The sequence below is a fragment of the Neophocaena asiaeorientalis genome, unplaced genomic scaffold (genome assembly GCF_003031525.2).
Source record: "Neophocaena asiaeorientalis asiaeorientalis breed wild unplaced genomic scaffold, Neophocaena_asiaeorientalis_V1.1 scaffold332, whole genome shotgun sequence".
Lineage (NCBI taxonomy): Eukaryota > Metazoa > Chordata > Mammalia > Artiodactyla > Phocoenidae > Neophocaena > Neophocaena asiaeorientalis.
Window position 1 is genome coordinate 1877016 of NW_020173111.1, and position 15229 is coordinate 1892244.

At 53.0% G+C, this 15229-nt stretch overlaps 1 protein-coding gene across 1 annotated transcript; it reads right to left on the minus strand.

The window, feature by feature from the left end:
* Positions 1-257: 257 nt before the first annotated feature.
* Positions 258-14856, minus strand: MB (myoglobin). The gene is made up of 4 exons (XM_024743462.1): positions 14770-14856; positions 9961-10063; positions 4440-4662; positions 258-948 (listed from the first exon to the last, which is right to left on the minus strand). The coding sequence occupies exons 2-4, from the start codon at positions 10053-10055 to the stop codon at positions 802-804; spliced, it is 465 nt and encodes a 154-aa protein (XP_024599230.1). The 5' UTR covers positions 10056-10063; positions 14770-14856; the 3' UTR covers positions 258-801.
* Between the last annotated feature and the right edge of the window lie 373 nt (positions 14857-15229).

Sequence of the window (15229 nt, forward strand, 5' to 3'; positions counted from 1 at the left end):
GCTCACGCAGCCCCGGGCTCCCGGCACTGATCGACTGCTTGCTGCCCCCACCAGACGAGGCTCTACCCTCCATCTCCCAGTGCCCAGCACTGTCCCTGCCACTGAGTGGTGGCTCTGCCTCCTGCCCATCCTCTCCCTCCCTCCCTCCCTCCCTCCTCCCCATAAGGCTCCCTGCACACACAATTCCATCACGGTCTTTTCTCCCTCTGAACCCCCCCTTCACTTGCTTCAGGGGATGAAAAACACCAGGCGGAGTCTATGGCATGCGAGTCTTTTATTAAGCCAGGTGAGTCACTCCATCACCTGAGAAGGCACACTTATGTTCCAGATACCACGTGCCCCAGGGGCTGGGTGTGGCTGTCCAGTCCAGCCCAGACCTTCCCGGTGCAAGGGGACGTTCTACTTTCTTCACGGGGTGAGGTGATGGATCAGAGAATTATGGCTGGAGTTTAGGTGGACGGTTTGGATTGGGGATTTAAGGTGAGGTTGGAAGGAATTGGGTTGGGATTTAGGTGAAAGGAGAGTTGAGTGGGACCCAAACTCTGCCGGCCACAGTGAGGAGAGCCAAGCTTCTCCTGGTTACCAAGCTGACGACCCTCCACAGGAAGCCCGGTCCCCAGGCACGTGAAACCACCTGAACAAACCCTCATCCCCCTCCCTGCCCCCAGCCCCTCCGCATCTCCCACCGCCTCTCACAAACAAAGCAGGCACTCACTCAGAAGCAGGCACTACAGCTACACAAGATTAAGTCCCCTCCCTCCCTGACCAGGTGGGTGGGGAGAGGGGCATGGGGGGTGGGGCTTAGCCATGGAAGCCCAGCTCCTTGTACTTGGTGGCGATGTCCTTCCGGAACAGTTCCAGGGCCTTGTTCATGGCTCCCTGGGCATCGGCACCGAATTCCGCAGGATGCCTGCTGTGCAGAACATGGATGATGGCTTCCGAGATGAACTGCAAGGACAGGGGCAGAGGGGGGTACTGGTCACAGGCAGGACAAGCCAGGGGCCAGATGGGAATCAGCCCGAACCCATCTTCTCTTTATTCTAGGGTCGTTTATTGAGCACTTACTATCTATCAGGCATGCTGCTGAACGGCCTCCATGGATTAACTCCTTTAATCCCCACAACCCTGTGAGACAGCTACAGATGGGGAAACGGAGGCCCATCTTGGTACAGATGAGGAAAGGTCAGGCCATGGAACCACGGTCAAGGGGCTAGGTGGGCTGGCTCACCAGCTACCCTCAGCTGTGCTCAGCTCGAGGACCCAACCTCGGAGAGGAAGGGAAATACTCCTACTCCATGGTTTTATCCAGGATTTGGCACTCCGAAAATCTAGAAAGAAACTGTTTCCATTTGTGTGTATTTAATTTTTGTGTGATTGCTTTAAATAGCCTTTTTGGGGTTTGGGCAGGGGGTCAGAACTTCATGTTTTCTGTGCCAAGCACAGAGCTGGTACTCAGAAGTATAGGTGGGAGGGAAGGAGAGAAGGGAAAAGGAAAGTGTTCAGGCCTACGACTCAGCCCCAGGACCAGCTGTGTCTTACACCAGCCTCACCTTCATTCACTCTTTGCTTTCCCATCCACAAGGTCATTACCCGGAAAATGGACACAGGCATCTCTACAGCACGGGGCTGCTTTAGGGACTGAAAGATCTTGTGTCTGTAAGAAGCTACTGTGCTTTTTCAACGGTTCAGAAAGATTTGATGCCAATCACTACCGGGGCCTGTGGTCAAAGGGTGTCATTTTACAGAGGCCCAGACTGAGGTCACGTAGCAAGTGGACCCAGGGGATCGTGGACAAATGACAGCCAGAGCCAGGGACAGAGACAGAGAGGGCACCGCGGTTGGGTTTGCCCATTTTCTCCAGCACCCGGGGTGCAAGTGACCAAAAGCAGGGTGGGGTTGGGTGAGCGGTGGGGGGAGCATGTACTGCGAGCAGCCTCAGAAGCACAAATGTCAACATCTAGTAAGCCCTGCTTGGCTCAGAAACAGGGACAGCTCCACAAACACCCGCTACTGGGCATCGATGTGGACATGTGTTTAATTCCCTTTTAATGTCATAAACACAACAAAATGAAGTGGGGGGAGGGACTGACGTCAGCAAGCCCTGCCCATGGAGAACTCAGAGACCCAAGTTCCAGGCCCTGCTCTCTGACATCCATGTGTGACCTCACCTGTAACATAGGGGCTCGTGACCCCATTAGGTCCCCCCACTCAGTTTTCCTGAGTCAGTGGCAGAGCCACAAATACGTAGAAAATCGTGGGCTGGGGCTGCTGGCAGGTTGAGTAAAGATAGTTGCTTTTAGCACCCAGCGCCCTCTGTGCCCCCTCACTCACAGGTGAGAAGGAGAAATTTCTTATGAAGAACACAGACGAAGGTTCCATAGTAAGGGAAAGAGTAGATGTGGGGCTCTGTCTTGATTCTTTTGCAGGGATTATGCAGTAAATTAAACCTGTTTTAAGTAGACCTGGGTTCTAGTCTGCTAGCTGGTAGTGTTACCTTGGCTCTGTCATTTTCCCTCTCTGAGCCGGTCTGCTCATCCCTAGAGAGGGGATCCATCATTCGAGTCATGTTGTGAACACCTCCACATGCCACTGGGGCTCAGACAGAGGAGGAGCCAGGGTCTGCCCTTGAGGAGCTCGTGTCCCAGCCAGGAGACAGCTGGGTAAAGAGACAAATTACAATACAGCCGGGCAGGCGCCATGGCAGCGGTGAGGATAAATGCCTTCGCAGTGGAGGGCTGGCAGATGGAGCAGCTGACTGCCTCAGGGGCCAGAACAGAGGCGGTGGCTTCCGAGCTGGGCCTCGGAGGATGAACAGGGATTTGCCAAGAGAAGACGGGGAGGGCAGGGACCACGGCTCATGCAGAATCTCAGAGGCAGGACCTGCTCCTCATGTCTGGGGTGCTGAGATGGGCAGGCAGGATTGTTTGTGTGTGACTTGGGGGAGCAGGTAGGGGTGCGGGGTGGTGAGGCTGAAGAGGTTGGTGGTGGTGGTTGTTCGTGGGAGATGCTGTGCCACAAGGGATTAAGAGCTTGTGCTCTAGAGTACCATAGATCAGATTGTACCTCCTGACTTATAAGCTGGGTGACCTGGGGCAAGCTACTTAACCTCTCTGAGACTTCAGTTTCCAAATCAGTAAAATGGGGGTGAGAAGAGTACCTACCTGGGGAAGAGAATGCTAACTGCCTGCCCAATGTCCATTTTCTCCTTCTTCCTTGTAAGAGAACACTAGTTGTATTTGGAGTGGTAATAGGCTACATTTCCCAGCTTGCCATGCATATAGATGTGGTCTTGTAACTAACTTCTGGCCAATGAAATGTAAAAAACATTGTTGGATGAGATTTCCAGGGCTCCTTAAAAGAGAGACTTCCTTCTTCCTCTTGCTCTGTTTGGAATATGGGCTAGACGGCTGGAGCTCCAGCAGCTATCTTGGACCACAAGTCAACTTTGAGGGTGGACACCACATGCCAAGGATGGCAACACAGAAAGAACCTGCATCCCTGGTGACTGTGGGGCTCCCATACCAGCTCTGCGCTCCCTACCTCTGAACTTCTTTTATGTGAGAGGGGAAGAAAACACTGAATGCAATTCCTAAGTTCATGGGGAAATCGTGAGAATTCCGTGCAGTGACCCAGGCAAATAGCTTATCATGGCCCATCCTAACTGGGGGCTATCATAATTATCCTTACCTTCCCTGCTGCACCAACCTGCCTGCTGCTCCCATCCCCAGGGGTGATATCCACAGGATCCTCTATCCCCCAGAACCCTACTGCTCCCTCTTGCCACATCCCCTCCTCCCACTGGGTCTAGACATAGGACTCGAAGCTCAGGCTCTCCCCAGCCCACCCAACTTCTCAACCCATCACAGGGTGTTCAAACCAACTGCTTATGCCTCTGACACCTGAGGCTTTCTCTCTTCATCTGTAAAGATGTAGGAACTAATAATTCCCACCCGGAATTGAGCCCCAGTTGCTGAACTCCTGCCAACGAGACCTGTATGTCTCCGACTCCCAGTGTCACAGGGGTTGGGAGCTGGGGTCCTGGAGGAATAGAGACCTAGTCTGAATCCTGGTTCTGCCACTTGCTGCTTCTGTGACCAGGGACAAGCTACTTAACCTTTCTGTGCCTCAGCTTCCTCATCTGTCAAGTGGGTGTGATAATGGTACCTACCTGTGGAGACAGTGCAAGCTGTGCATCCCATATCCACTTCCTCCTTGGTAACAAGATACTAATTTGAGGGAGAAATATGTTGACTCTCAATGACCCAGGAGGAAGGTAAAGTGGGTGGCAGCCCACTTTACAGATGAGGAAACGGGGGAACAAAGAGGAACGACATAGGTCACCCAGCAAGTTACTGGCTGAGCTGGGACTTGAACCCAAACCTCATGCCCTTGAGGCCTCTCCTTCCATCCTCCCAGCCGCCCCCGTCCCCGCCACCCACCTCCAGGTACTTGATGGGAATCTTGTGCTTGGTGGCATGCGACTGGGCCAGGGGCTTCAGCTCTGCGTCATGATGTCCCTTCTTCTTGAGGATGCCCCCCAGGGCGGTGAGCACGGTGTTGCCATGCTTCTTCAGATCCTCCGAGGCCTTCATCTCAGCCTCTGTCTTCAGGTGCTTGAACTTGTCAAATTTCTCCAGGGTCTCGGGATGACCCTTAAAGAGCCTGTGGGCACACGGAGGGCTGGAGTCAGATGCAGGGGTCTGGAGGTGGCCAGACCTGAGTTCAAGCCCACGCTCTCCCAGTTCCCAGCTGTGTGACCTTGGGTAACTCACTTCACCTCTCTGTGCCTCAGTCTCATCCAAGGAATGGAGATAACAAGTCCCTCCCTATAGAAGCGTGAGGATTAAATGAGATAGTATATGCTGAGGGCCACACAAGAAGTGTATAAATGCTTCCTATTATTAAATATTTTTATCATCATCTTCTCCTTCTTCATTGTTACAGTGAAAGGCAGGAAAGAAAGACATCTCTGCGTTGCACCCGGCTTCACCCCCATTTCCTCTAAGCTGTTGGGAGCATAGATGACTAAATGGCGTCACAGTGGAGCAGGGAAAAGGGGGAGCACTGGGGCCAAAGGACCTGGATTTGCTGAGCACCCACTGTGTGCCAGGCCCGTGCTAGGCTCTGCACCTGCGCTTCCGCTTAGGGATATATTATTCCCACTTTACAGATGAGAGAACAGAGGCTAAGAAGTGTGAAGTCCTAGCTCAATGTTACACGGCCGGGGTGCCGAAGAGCCAGACTGAAATCAGGTCTGAGTGACTCAGAAAGTAGCCCATGCAGGGGACCATCTCTGCAGCTTCCTGCCTGGGGATCGCCCTTTGACTCCTTAAATACTTCTGGCTCCAGGAGACTCACTGCTACCTGTGAGAGCCGTTCCAGTCTGAGCTCAGAAACCTTAGAAGGCTCTTGCTTATTTTGCTCTGACTCCTTGCACCACCCTGGCCCCTCAAAGTACCGACGGTGAGGGTCCCTGGTGGGAGCCACCGCTAAAGACCAGGTCCCCGCTCCTGCCAGGGTCCCAGTGAGCTGGCTACAGTGATCTGAGCAGCCACCTGTCACCTTGGACCTCAGTCTTTCCTGCTGAGGAAAGGTGGAGGTTAGTTAAAGGGAGTCATACCTGCCACCTGGGCGGGAGTGATTTTCCCCATTTCACTCATAGGCAAACGGAAGACCACAGAGGTAGGTGAGTTGCCCAGGGTCACGTGTCTGGTCAGTGGCAGAGCCCAGACACAAACCCGCATGAATGCTTCCATAACTCACGCTCTCTCCTTTGTGTCGCACCCTGAAACCTCTGCAGGAGTGACCCTGTCTGCCCTGACTCCCCCTTCTCCTGTCTAATGGCTTCAGTTCTTTTAAAGGTTCCTCTTTTGTAGCTTCCTGGTTTTGCGACATGCTTACACCTAACTGTGAACACACTCCAGTGCACAAGTATCTCAGGCACACACCCATACTCACAGGTGCGTGCACACACACACATGCATGCACGACGTAGCACGGACGGGAAGCGCTCCCTTTCCCAGGGGGCGTATCCCTCCCGCTTCCCCAGAACACCCAGGGCTGTCCACAGCCATGCCCAATGTCACCACTTCATCTAGGGCCCCAGCCAAACCTTGTACATCACTGACAGCTCATCCCTGGCACCTTTCACGCAAGGGTCCCTGGGCTCCTGACTATTATTATCTGGTGACAATGATCCTTGAACTCCTGCCTGACAGATACAAGACCCAGAACCCACAGGCGAAGGCCTGAGGTCGGGACACTGGAGGAAGACTGTCTGGGGCAGAAGAGGGCCAAGGACCTGGGACCCAAGGCGGCCAGGGATCTCAAACATTTTGGGAATTCCCTGGATGTCTGGGAGAAAGACTTCGGCATTGAGAATTATGGAAGCTGAGCTCTGGCCCCAGCTCTGCCTCCAATGTGCTGTGTGACCTTGAAGAAGTCACTCGGTTTCTCTGGGTCTTGGCGTGACTATCTGTAAACCAAAAGGGTTGGTCTAGCTGATTTCTCAGCCTCCAAGTTCTAAGGCTTGACCTCCACCTCACCCTCCACTCTCAGCACCTGCCAGCCAGAGAGAGAGCCGGGTTTGCTTTAAACAGGGCAGAAAAATTGGGCTCAGGAGTGCCCACCAGATCATCCTGGCACCACACAGTCGCCTCCCCCCCTTGGCCTCAAGTCCTGCAGCTGGGAGCCGCCAGGGCAGCCACAGGAGGCCATACCTGGATGTTTGTGACAGCAATTGCCCAGAAAATGAGCAGATGGCAGGACCTCGCCCTGTAGACATGGGTGGAGGGCTTTTCTCCAGCATTTCAGAAGGGCTCACTTGCCTTGTGTTTTCATCCTCGATCCTATCATCAACCTGCCTAGTTTATCACAGGCCTGCTGGCAAGTCAGAGGGAAAGGAGGCCATCTCCCAGCTGTTCTCTGAGCTGAGGCCCAATCAGACACCCACACGGAAGACCTAGGACTCTCCCAGGCCTGCACAAATCCTTCTCTGCTCTAGAACCCAAGAACCAGATGAGGATGGGAATTCATCTCCAGTGTGTCAAGACTGTGACACGATGTAGCATAGGGGTCGAGAGCAGGCGCACTGATCCAAGTTGGCTGGATTTGAGCTCCAGCTGTGGGACTTTGGGCAAGTTACTTAACCTCTCTGTTAAATGTAGCGATCATAATAATATCTACCTCATAAGGTTGCTGTGAGGCTTAAGTGAGTAAATATATGTGAAACACTTAACACAGGGCCTAGCAATCACTGCGTACTGTATATATATATAAATATTTGCTGTCCTCTTTACCACCTCTAGCACCGTGGTCACCATTACCATCCTTTCCTCCATCATCATCACCATCGTTAGGATTGGGAATTTTTGGTCCTGTCTGTAGTGGCCATTGGTTGGCTGGGACTCTTGGGCCGTGTCTCCTCCCAGCGACATGAAACGTATTGGCCACCAGCAGTGGCTTTCAAACTTTCCATGGCCTCAAAATCCTTTGTTCAAATGCAAAAATAAGTAAAGCAGAGAAGATTTGGGGAACGGAAGGAAAGGCAGGGGCCTGAAGCCCTCTCAGCAGCCTCCACCCTCCCGAAGCCCCCCTTTCCTGGAGCCAGACTCTCCAACTGACCTGCCAGCTATTATGTCCTAGAACATAATGGTCACATACTTGCAGTGAAGCCCTCAGTGTTTTATTAACAGACTCAGCTGAACAGAACTTGCCCTCTTTTATAATCAGAGGAGTGGGAGAAATGACCTTTTCTAGATGAGTAAGAAAGCCCAGGTTCAGCATCTGGAACAGAACCAAAAGGTCAGATCTTAAAGGGGCACTTTCAGCCCTAGGAGTTAGCAGCCCCGTCTCCTTGTCTCCATATCCCAAACACTAAGAGGGCAGAACCAGTTGGCGTGGTTTCTGCATGTCCTACAGCCTAAGACGTGACGGGCTGTTGGGCTCTCTGGGGCCTGCCAGGGGCCAGCAGTCTCCAGCGTCATGTCTCGTCCCTGGCACCTGGCCCCAGGCAGTTCTCTCTGATCCACCCTGGGAAAGGAGGAGATGTTTCCCCGTGACTCAATACCCCAAGTCTCCTTCAAGACATCCAAGTCACTGACTTAGGGCTGGCAGCCCCCAAATCACCTGGGAAAGACTCTTGCTCAGCAAAATGGTCTCCCACCCCAGCTACCCGGCCTCCTCTCCAAAAGTAAGGTAGGATCATGGACTCAGAGAATGCCAGGGCATGAGAGCAGGCAGGGATCTCAGAGACAGTGGCAGGCAATCCCTCCTCTCAGCAAATAGGGAAATGGGACCCAGAGAGGACTAGTGACTTGTCCAAGGTCACACAGCAAATGGATGGCTGAGGAGTTGATGTCAACTTTGGGGGAGACTTTTGTCCAATCAGGCAGGACCTGTTGCAGCCCAAGGAGCCAACCGACAGAGACACAAGAGGAGAAAGACATAAAGGAACACCCCAAGATGCCAGTTAGATTCAACAGAGAACTTGACTGTCCTCTCTCAAGTGTTTCTGGCATGGACCATTAAGGGCTCAAACTCCAGATAACAGGGCTTATAGGACTGGGCATTCTCCCCAGATTTGGGAGCTGGAGATGGGTGAAACCTGAGGGAGGCTGAAAGGGCAACTAAGTGGGAGAGGATAATCTACTCTGGCTCATAAACAAGGAGAAATTCTTCTGTAAATTAAAGTGTGAAAGACAATCCATTCACTGGTGGTAACTGGGGCCCACCTTCTCCCACATGCAGAAATACTGATGTACCTACATCCCATTAGGCTTTTGACCTGTGCTGCCCAGAGCATGAGAAAGGGCCAGGAGGGGAGAGCCCATCACCATTTGGGGAGGAAGGCAACTGGGACATGAGATTCTATTTACAAGCCACGAGCCATTTTCTACTTAAAAATCTCAGAAGTTTGTGGGGGGGGCGTTGTTTGTTTATTCAGGAAGCCCTTGCTACAGAAGGCAAGATGTGCTTGGAGACTAACCTGAGCCCTCAAATTCAAGACATACTCAACATCAAAAGTCACTAGTGGGTCTCTGTCTTCTGTTTACTAATTATGATTCTTTAAAGGGCCCAAGTCTAAGCTTCGTCTATAATAGTTACTAACATCTTCTGGGGCTCACTCTATGCCAGGAATTAGGCTGCGCCCCCTACAGGCATCATCTTATTTCATTCTTATTTCCACTCTATAATGTATATATTAGGATTTCCACCCATTTTATTTATTTATTTTGCAGTAGGTGGGCCTCTCACTGTTGTGGCCTCTGCCATTGCGGAGCACAGACTCTGGATGCGCAGGCTCAGGGGCCATGGCTCACGGGCCCAGCCGCTCCGCGGCATGTGGGATCTTCCCGGACCGGGGCACGAACCCGTGTCCCCTGCAACGGCAGGCGGACTCTCAACCACTGTGCCACCAGGGAAGCCCCCACCCATTTTATAGGAGAAGAAATTGAGGCTCAGAGAAGTTGTGTACCTTCTTAAAGGTCACACAGCTTCTCGGTGGCAGAGCCAGCTCTAGAACTACATACCTCATGTTGAAAGCCATGTCTTAGCCTTGACATTTTATAGACTTTAATGGACTTGTGACTCTGGAGTCATCCTTCCCTTCTCAGGTCCTTTTTGTCCTCATCCACTAGGTGAGGTGAGACAGATCTCTCAGATTTTTCTTGTTAATTCTGTCTATAATTCTAGGATACCACTTAGTGGGCTCTAGGCATCCAGGATTTGATTGTCAAGCTCCTTCCAGCTGCTAGCATAGGTGTGAGATGGATCCCCTTTCCTTTCCTGACTCCAATCTCTGACACATAAAAGCAAAGGAGAACCAAATAAGAATTTTAACAAAGTCAACTAACGCAGCCAGCTGGTCAACCCCGGGCAACCGTTCCACCTTGCAGGCGAACATTCTTGATCTTTGGGAGGGAAGTAGGGGATAGGGGCAATGGGGTTTCTTCCTTTTACCTGATGAGGACGTCCTGCCCATGGCCTGCGAGATCAGCCTCCACCTTCCCCCAGACATTCAGTACCAGCTGCCATTCTCCTTCGCTGAGCCCCATGGCACAGTCTGAAGAAGAGAAGAAGAGCAAGGGTAGGCTGACTGGGTATCCTGGCTCCGACCGCTGGAGTTTGAGGCTTCCCGGCCCTAAAGGGATTTTATACCTTCCCGGATGCTTGACAGAGATCACTTGACACCTCGCTCACTCTCTCCCCCCCCGTCCTTGCAAACCCCCCCTTTCATGCAGGGGTCTAATCTTTTCATTTCTCTAGCCCTCACATGGAAGCTATTTTGAGGCATGTGCCATTGGGGGGTGGTAGGACAACTCAGGCCTCAGGTTTGGGGGGGGAGGGGCTGTGTGTATGGAAAGAGTGGGGAGGAGGTTGGGTCACTCTCTGGACTCTCGGAGGCCAACAAAAAGGGCATGACCAAGGCTGATGCCAATGGCCTGAAACCCAACTCCCCCTGCTGTCAGCCATCCCAAGAGGACCTGTCATGTTTATTAGCCAGGGCAGCCGTCACCCTGGCTGGCCCCGGGACTGTCCTGGCCCTTAGCAGTCGCTTTGTCCACCTTCTGCCCACTTTGCCAGAATGCCCTCACCCATCAGGGTGGTGGGAAGGGGCTAGATGGTTTCCTTGCTTATAGCTGGGTGGACCCAGGCAGATCCATAACCTCTTGGAGTCTGCATTTTCCCACTCCACCCAGAAAACTCCTGGCTTCACAGTCTTGCTCACATATTTCTCTCTGAAAAGTTTCTCTGGGGCTTCCCTGGTGGCACAGTGGTTGGGGGTCCACCTGCCGATGCAGGGGACACGGGTTCGTGCCCCGGTCCGGGAAGATCCCACATGCCGCGGAGCGGCTGGGCCCGTGAGCCGTGGCCGCTGAGCCTGCGCGTCCGGAGCCTGTGCTCCACGATGGGAGAGGCCACAGCAGTGAGAGGCCTGCGTACCGCAAAAAAAAAGTTTCTCTGGATACACCCCTCAAGGTCCACTTCACTGCTCGCCCTTTCCACTGATCTATGTGTGCTCCTGCTGTACTCCTCACCCGTTGCGTTGTATTTCTTTGTTTCCATGCTGGCCCCTCCATTAGTATCAAAGCAGCCGATACTCACAGAGACTTTGCTGGGTGCCAGGCCCTATTCCAAGCACTCTACATTCGGTAACTCGTTTAGGCCCCCAACAGCCCTATATGATAAATATGGACATTACCACCATCTCATGGAGGGAAGTTAGGGAAATCTGCCATGGTCGCACAGCTAGTTGTTGGAAGAGTTGGGATTTGATCCCAGGAGTTCAGGCCCCCAAATCCATGCTCCTGAACACCCTACTTTGATTTTCACATGGTCAGGGGCTTTGTTTTATTCATCTGTGTATTTCTTGGACCTTGCACAGCGCTGTGTACCACATTTGAACTGAATAAATGTTCATTGAATAAAAAAATGGCTGGCCTTGCAAGGAAGGCAAGTGGAGGATGATGGGCCTTTATTTTATATCCATCCATCATCCATCCATCCATCCATCATCCATTCATCCACCCACACATCATCCATCACCCATCACCCATCCATCCACCTACCCAACCATCATCTGTCCATCCATCCATCCATCCATCCATCATCATTCCTCCATCTATCCAACACACAGTTATAGAGTACCTACTGTGTGTCAGAAACTGTGCTACATGCTGAGGACACAAAACCAGATAAAACACATCCTGATGTTCAAGAAAGTCTCCTAGGGGAGATAAGTAAGAGGAACAAAATTACAGTACAGTTTATTTAGTGCTATGATCAAGGTTTACACAGAACGTTACAGCTTACAAAGTGCCTCCTTGGGCAGGATTATATCTAATCTTCCCAATGACCCTGCGAGGTAGCAAGCATCACCCCGTTTTACAGCCGTGGACCACAAGGCTCAGAAAGGATAAGAGGTGTCCTGGCCATCCTGGGTCTGTACTGGACATGTCAGTTATGGCTGCCCCACGTATGCAGCCCTTTCTAAAGATAACTGCCCTGCCCCAGCGCCCGCAGTCATGTCCGCTCTCCAAGCCTGTTGCTAGGCACAGCGGATTGGACCAGGACTGGGACCTAACCCGAGGCAGTCAATGGCAGGGTTCCGCCAAACAGCCAATGTCTATTAACTACAGCAGTCAGATCCCTGGCGAGAATTGGCTAGGTGGTAGGAAATGCAGGGTCAAAGAGGGTTTCGTGGCCAACACCGGGTAAGACCCCCAAACTTGGGTAAGACCCCTGTGCAGCCTTGGATCTCCATTCTGACCGCTGAAAAGCTCACTCCAATTGCAGTTTGAGGATTACCATCAGCTGCCACTCCTGTGTGACCCCTTGTGTATCCTTGAGTGGGACCAGTTTATTTACCGAGTCAGCTGATTCCTAACAACCAAAAGGGCCAGAGGCACACAGGCCCCTTCCTGACAATGCGCCACACTGAGGCCCCGTGTTAACCCAGGACACCGAGCTGGTGAGCCTCAGGGGCCATGAAGCCCTCACAGTGAAAGGTTCAGCAGCAAGATGAGCAGCTAAAATGCCATAGGGGTTTTCTGGGGGGCTAGTGTTTGTTCATTTGTTCATTCACCGGCCTGGTATGGAGGGCCTACTCTGTGCCAGGCCCAGGATCAAAGGAAAAGGCAACTCAGAGATACTGCTGAGGGCTCAGCTCCTACTTCTGGCCCCTTGCTGGAGGGTGAGCCCAGCAGCGTGGGAGGGGAGGGCAGAAGGAAGAGAGGCAGCACATTGCCCCTGGCCTGGGCTGGCCACTTGGGGCCCATCGGTGACACCCCTAAGAGAATCAGCATCGCTAGCTTCTGATTTACGTCCTCAGCCCTGGCAGTGCCGTTTTCAAACACCCTCTGGCCGGTGCTCTCTTGAGAACCTCGGAGCATCCCCGAGGGGCTGGCAGGGCAGGGTCAATCATTATCCCACCTGGCTATACAGAAACGAAGGCCTGGAGACGTTATGCACCCACCGGAGGCTGGTGAATGGCAGAGCTGGAATCCACAGCCCTCGGCCCCTCTCCAGCCTCCCGAGTTGTCTGGAAACTGCCCGAGTACTTAATATGCCCGAGTGTTTAATATGAAGCTGTCACCTCCTTGGCAGGTGCCCCCATTAACTGGCAAGTTCATGGAAACCTGTGGCTTTGAAGTTGATGAACCTTTTCAAGTTTTACCTTTTAAGTTAATAGGAAGGAACCAACATTTGTTTGTACTTACACATCTCTACAACAGAACTGGTGGTACCTAGGAGTTTGCTATGGCTACCTGCTGTCGCCAGCTTTGTTTAGGAGCTATAATTATCCCTGTGACAACCTTCAAACTGCCGGGCCAGGGAAACTGGAAAGTCACAGGATAGGAAAGCCAGGCTGTCTGTGGGTACAAAACTTTCTGCAGCCTTACACACTCCCGTCACGTACATGTGCACAGGCGTGCACACACACAGGTGGGTTAGTCTGACACCCAGCGGGGCAGGACTGGATCGCACCAAGTGACACCTGCCCCCTCCTCTTTTTCCCTTTCATATCACAGAATCCTATGAATGGGAAAATCTGAGCCTTGTAGACTCATCCTCAAGTCTTCAAATTCTGGACACTTGAGATTCCAGAGTTACAATTCTAGAGGGCCGAAGTCTTCAACTTTCACCACTCTGAACACTTAGATTCTAGGTTCCAGAGTCAGAAAGCTAGAGAAAGAAAAATCTAGAATGATAGGGCCACGGGATCTTGGAGCTAACAGAGGCCTTCAATAGTGTCCTGTCCAAGTTCCCACTAAATGCAGGAATTCTCCCTACAGATCATCATCTAGCATCTGCTTGAATACTCCTAAGAGCAGTGAGCTCACTACCTAAAGTTTTAAAGAGGCTTCTTTTTTTTTTTTTTTTTTTTTTGCTGTGCGCGGGCCTCTCACTGCTGTGGCCTCTCCCTTGCGGAGCACAGGCTCCGGACGCACAGGCCCAGCGGCCATGGCTCACGGGCGCAGCCACTCCGCGGCACGTGGGATCTTCCCGGACCGGGGCGCGAACCCGCGTCCCCTGCATCGGCAGGCGGACTCTCAACCACTGCGCCACCAGGGAAGCCCTAAAGAGGCTTCTTTATATCAGACTGAAATATGCCTTCCTGTCACGCTCAGTCCCTTGTCCTGGCTCTGGTGCTCCTTCGGGATGGGGAGGAACAGTCGAGGGAAGCTTCAGGCTCACCTCAGACTTTTCCTGTCCAGACCACACATCCCAGGGCTTTCACTGAGCACCCTTGGCTGGCAAGGTCAGGCACGAGCCTGTTTGGTGGGAAAAGGCCCCTTCTGCATGTTCAGTATCTGGCGACTCTCACCTCTCGTCGCTCACATACACAGAGAGAACTCTCTAGCAAGGGGCTTCCAGTGCCCCTCTGCACGGGTTTGAGTCCCCAGGTGACTAAGCACCAGGCCCTCTCTTTCAAAGGTCACAAGTCCAGTCTGGGTGACCTGGGAATTTGTGAGCCCTTATGCAGCCAACAACTCCCTCCAGTGAATCGGGGGTTGGGGGGTGTTACACTTTAAGGCTCCACCGTAAGGACCAAAAATGGAAAGAAAGAGCATTTTGGGTCTTCAAAGCTGCAGGTCCCCTCAGCCTTGGCCACCCTCCTTCCTCCTCCTCCCAGGAGCTGCCCCTGTGGAGGAAGCAGGACCTGCTAAGGTCATCGACGGAGCAGTAGGACCCCCAAGCTGGTCCCCAGAATCTACTTGGGCTCACTGCCCGCTCCCCCCAGCCCCCAGCAGCCATTGTACTGACCATGTCTCCCCTTCTGCCCAGCTGTCCTCCTGGAGCCTCCAGCCAAGCAGTGGGCTGGGGGCGGGGAGAGGTGTCACAGCAGCTGGGAAGCCTCACGGGGAGCTAAAAATACAGTTTATATGGCAAGGCTCCTCCTCTCCCTGGAGGCCCAGAGGGGCTTATTGGACGAGGGCTCTCAGGGACACCAAGATCCCAATATTCCCGTCAACAGGTGTGGCCCAGGGGCACCAGCCTCCCTTCCCCTCCCCCGCTCCCCGGCCTCTGAGGCTTGGAGTCACTTCTCCAGCCCCACCTTCCACCTGTCACCTGGGCGAGCCAACCTCACCTCCACAGTCCCCTCCCTCATCAGTCCTCCCTCCCTCCCTCCCTGGCCCATCTCATGGAAACAGCTGCGCCTCCAGGAATCCGACCCCATCACCGCATGCCACCCCTTTCCCAGCAGGTGTGCCCTCCCCCCCCC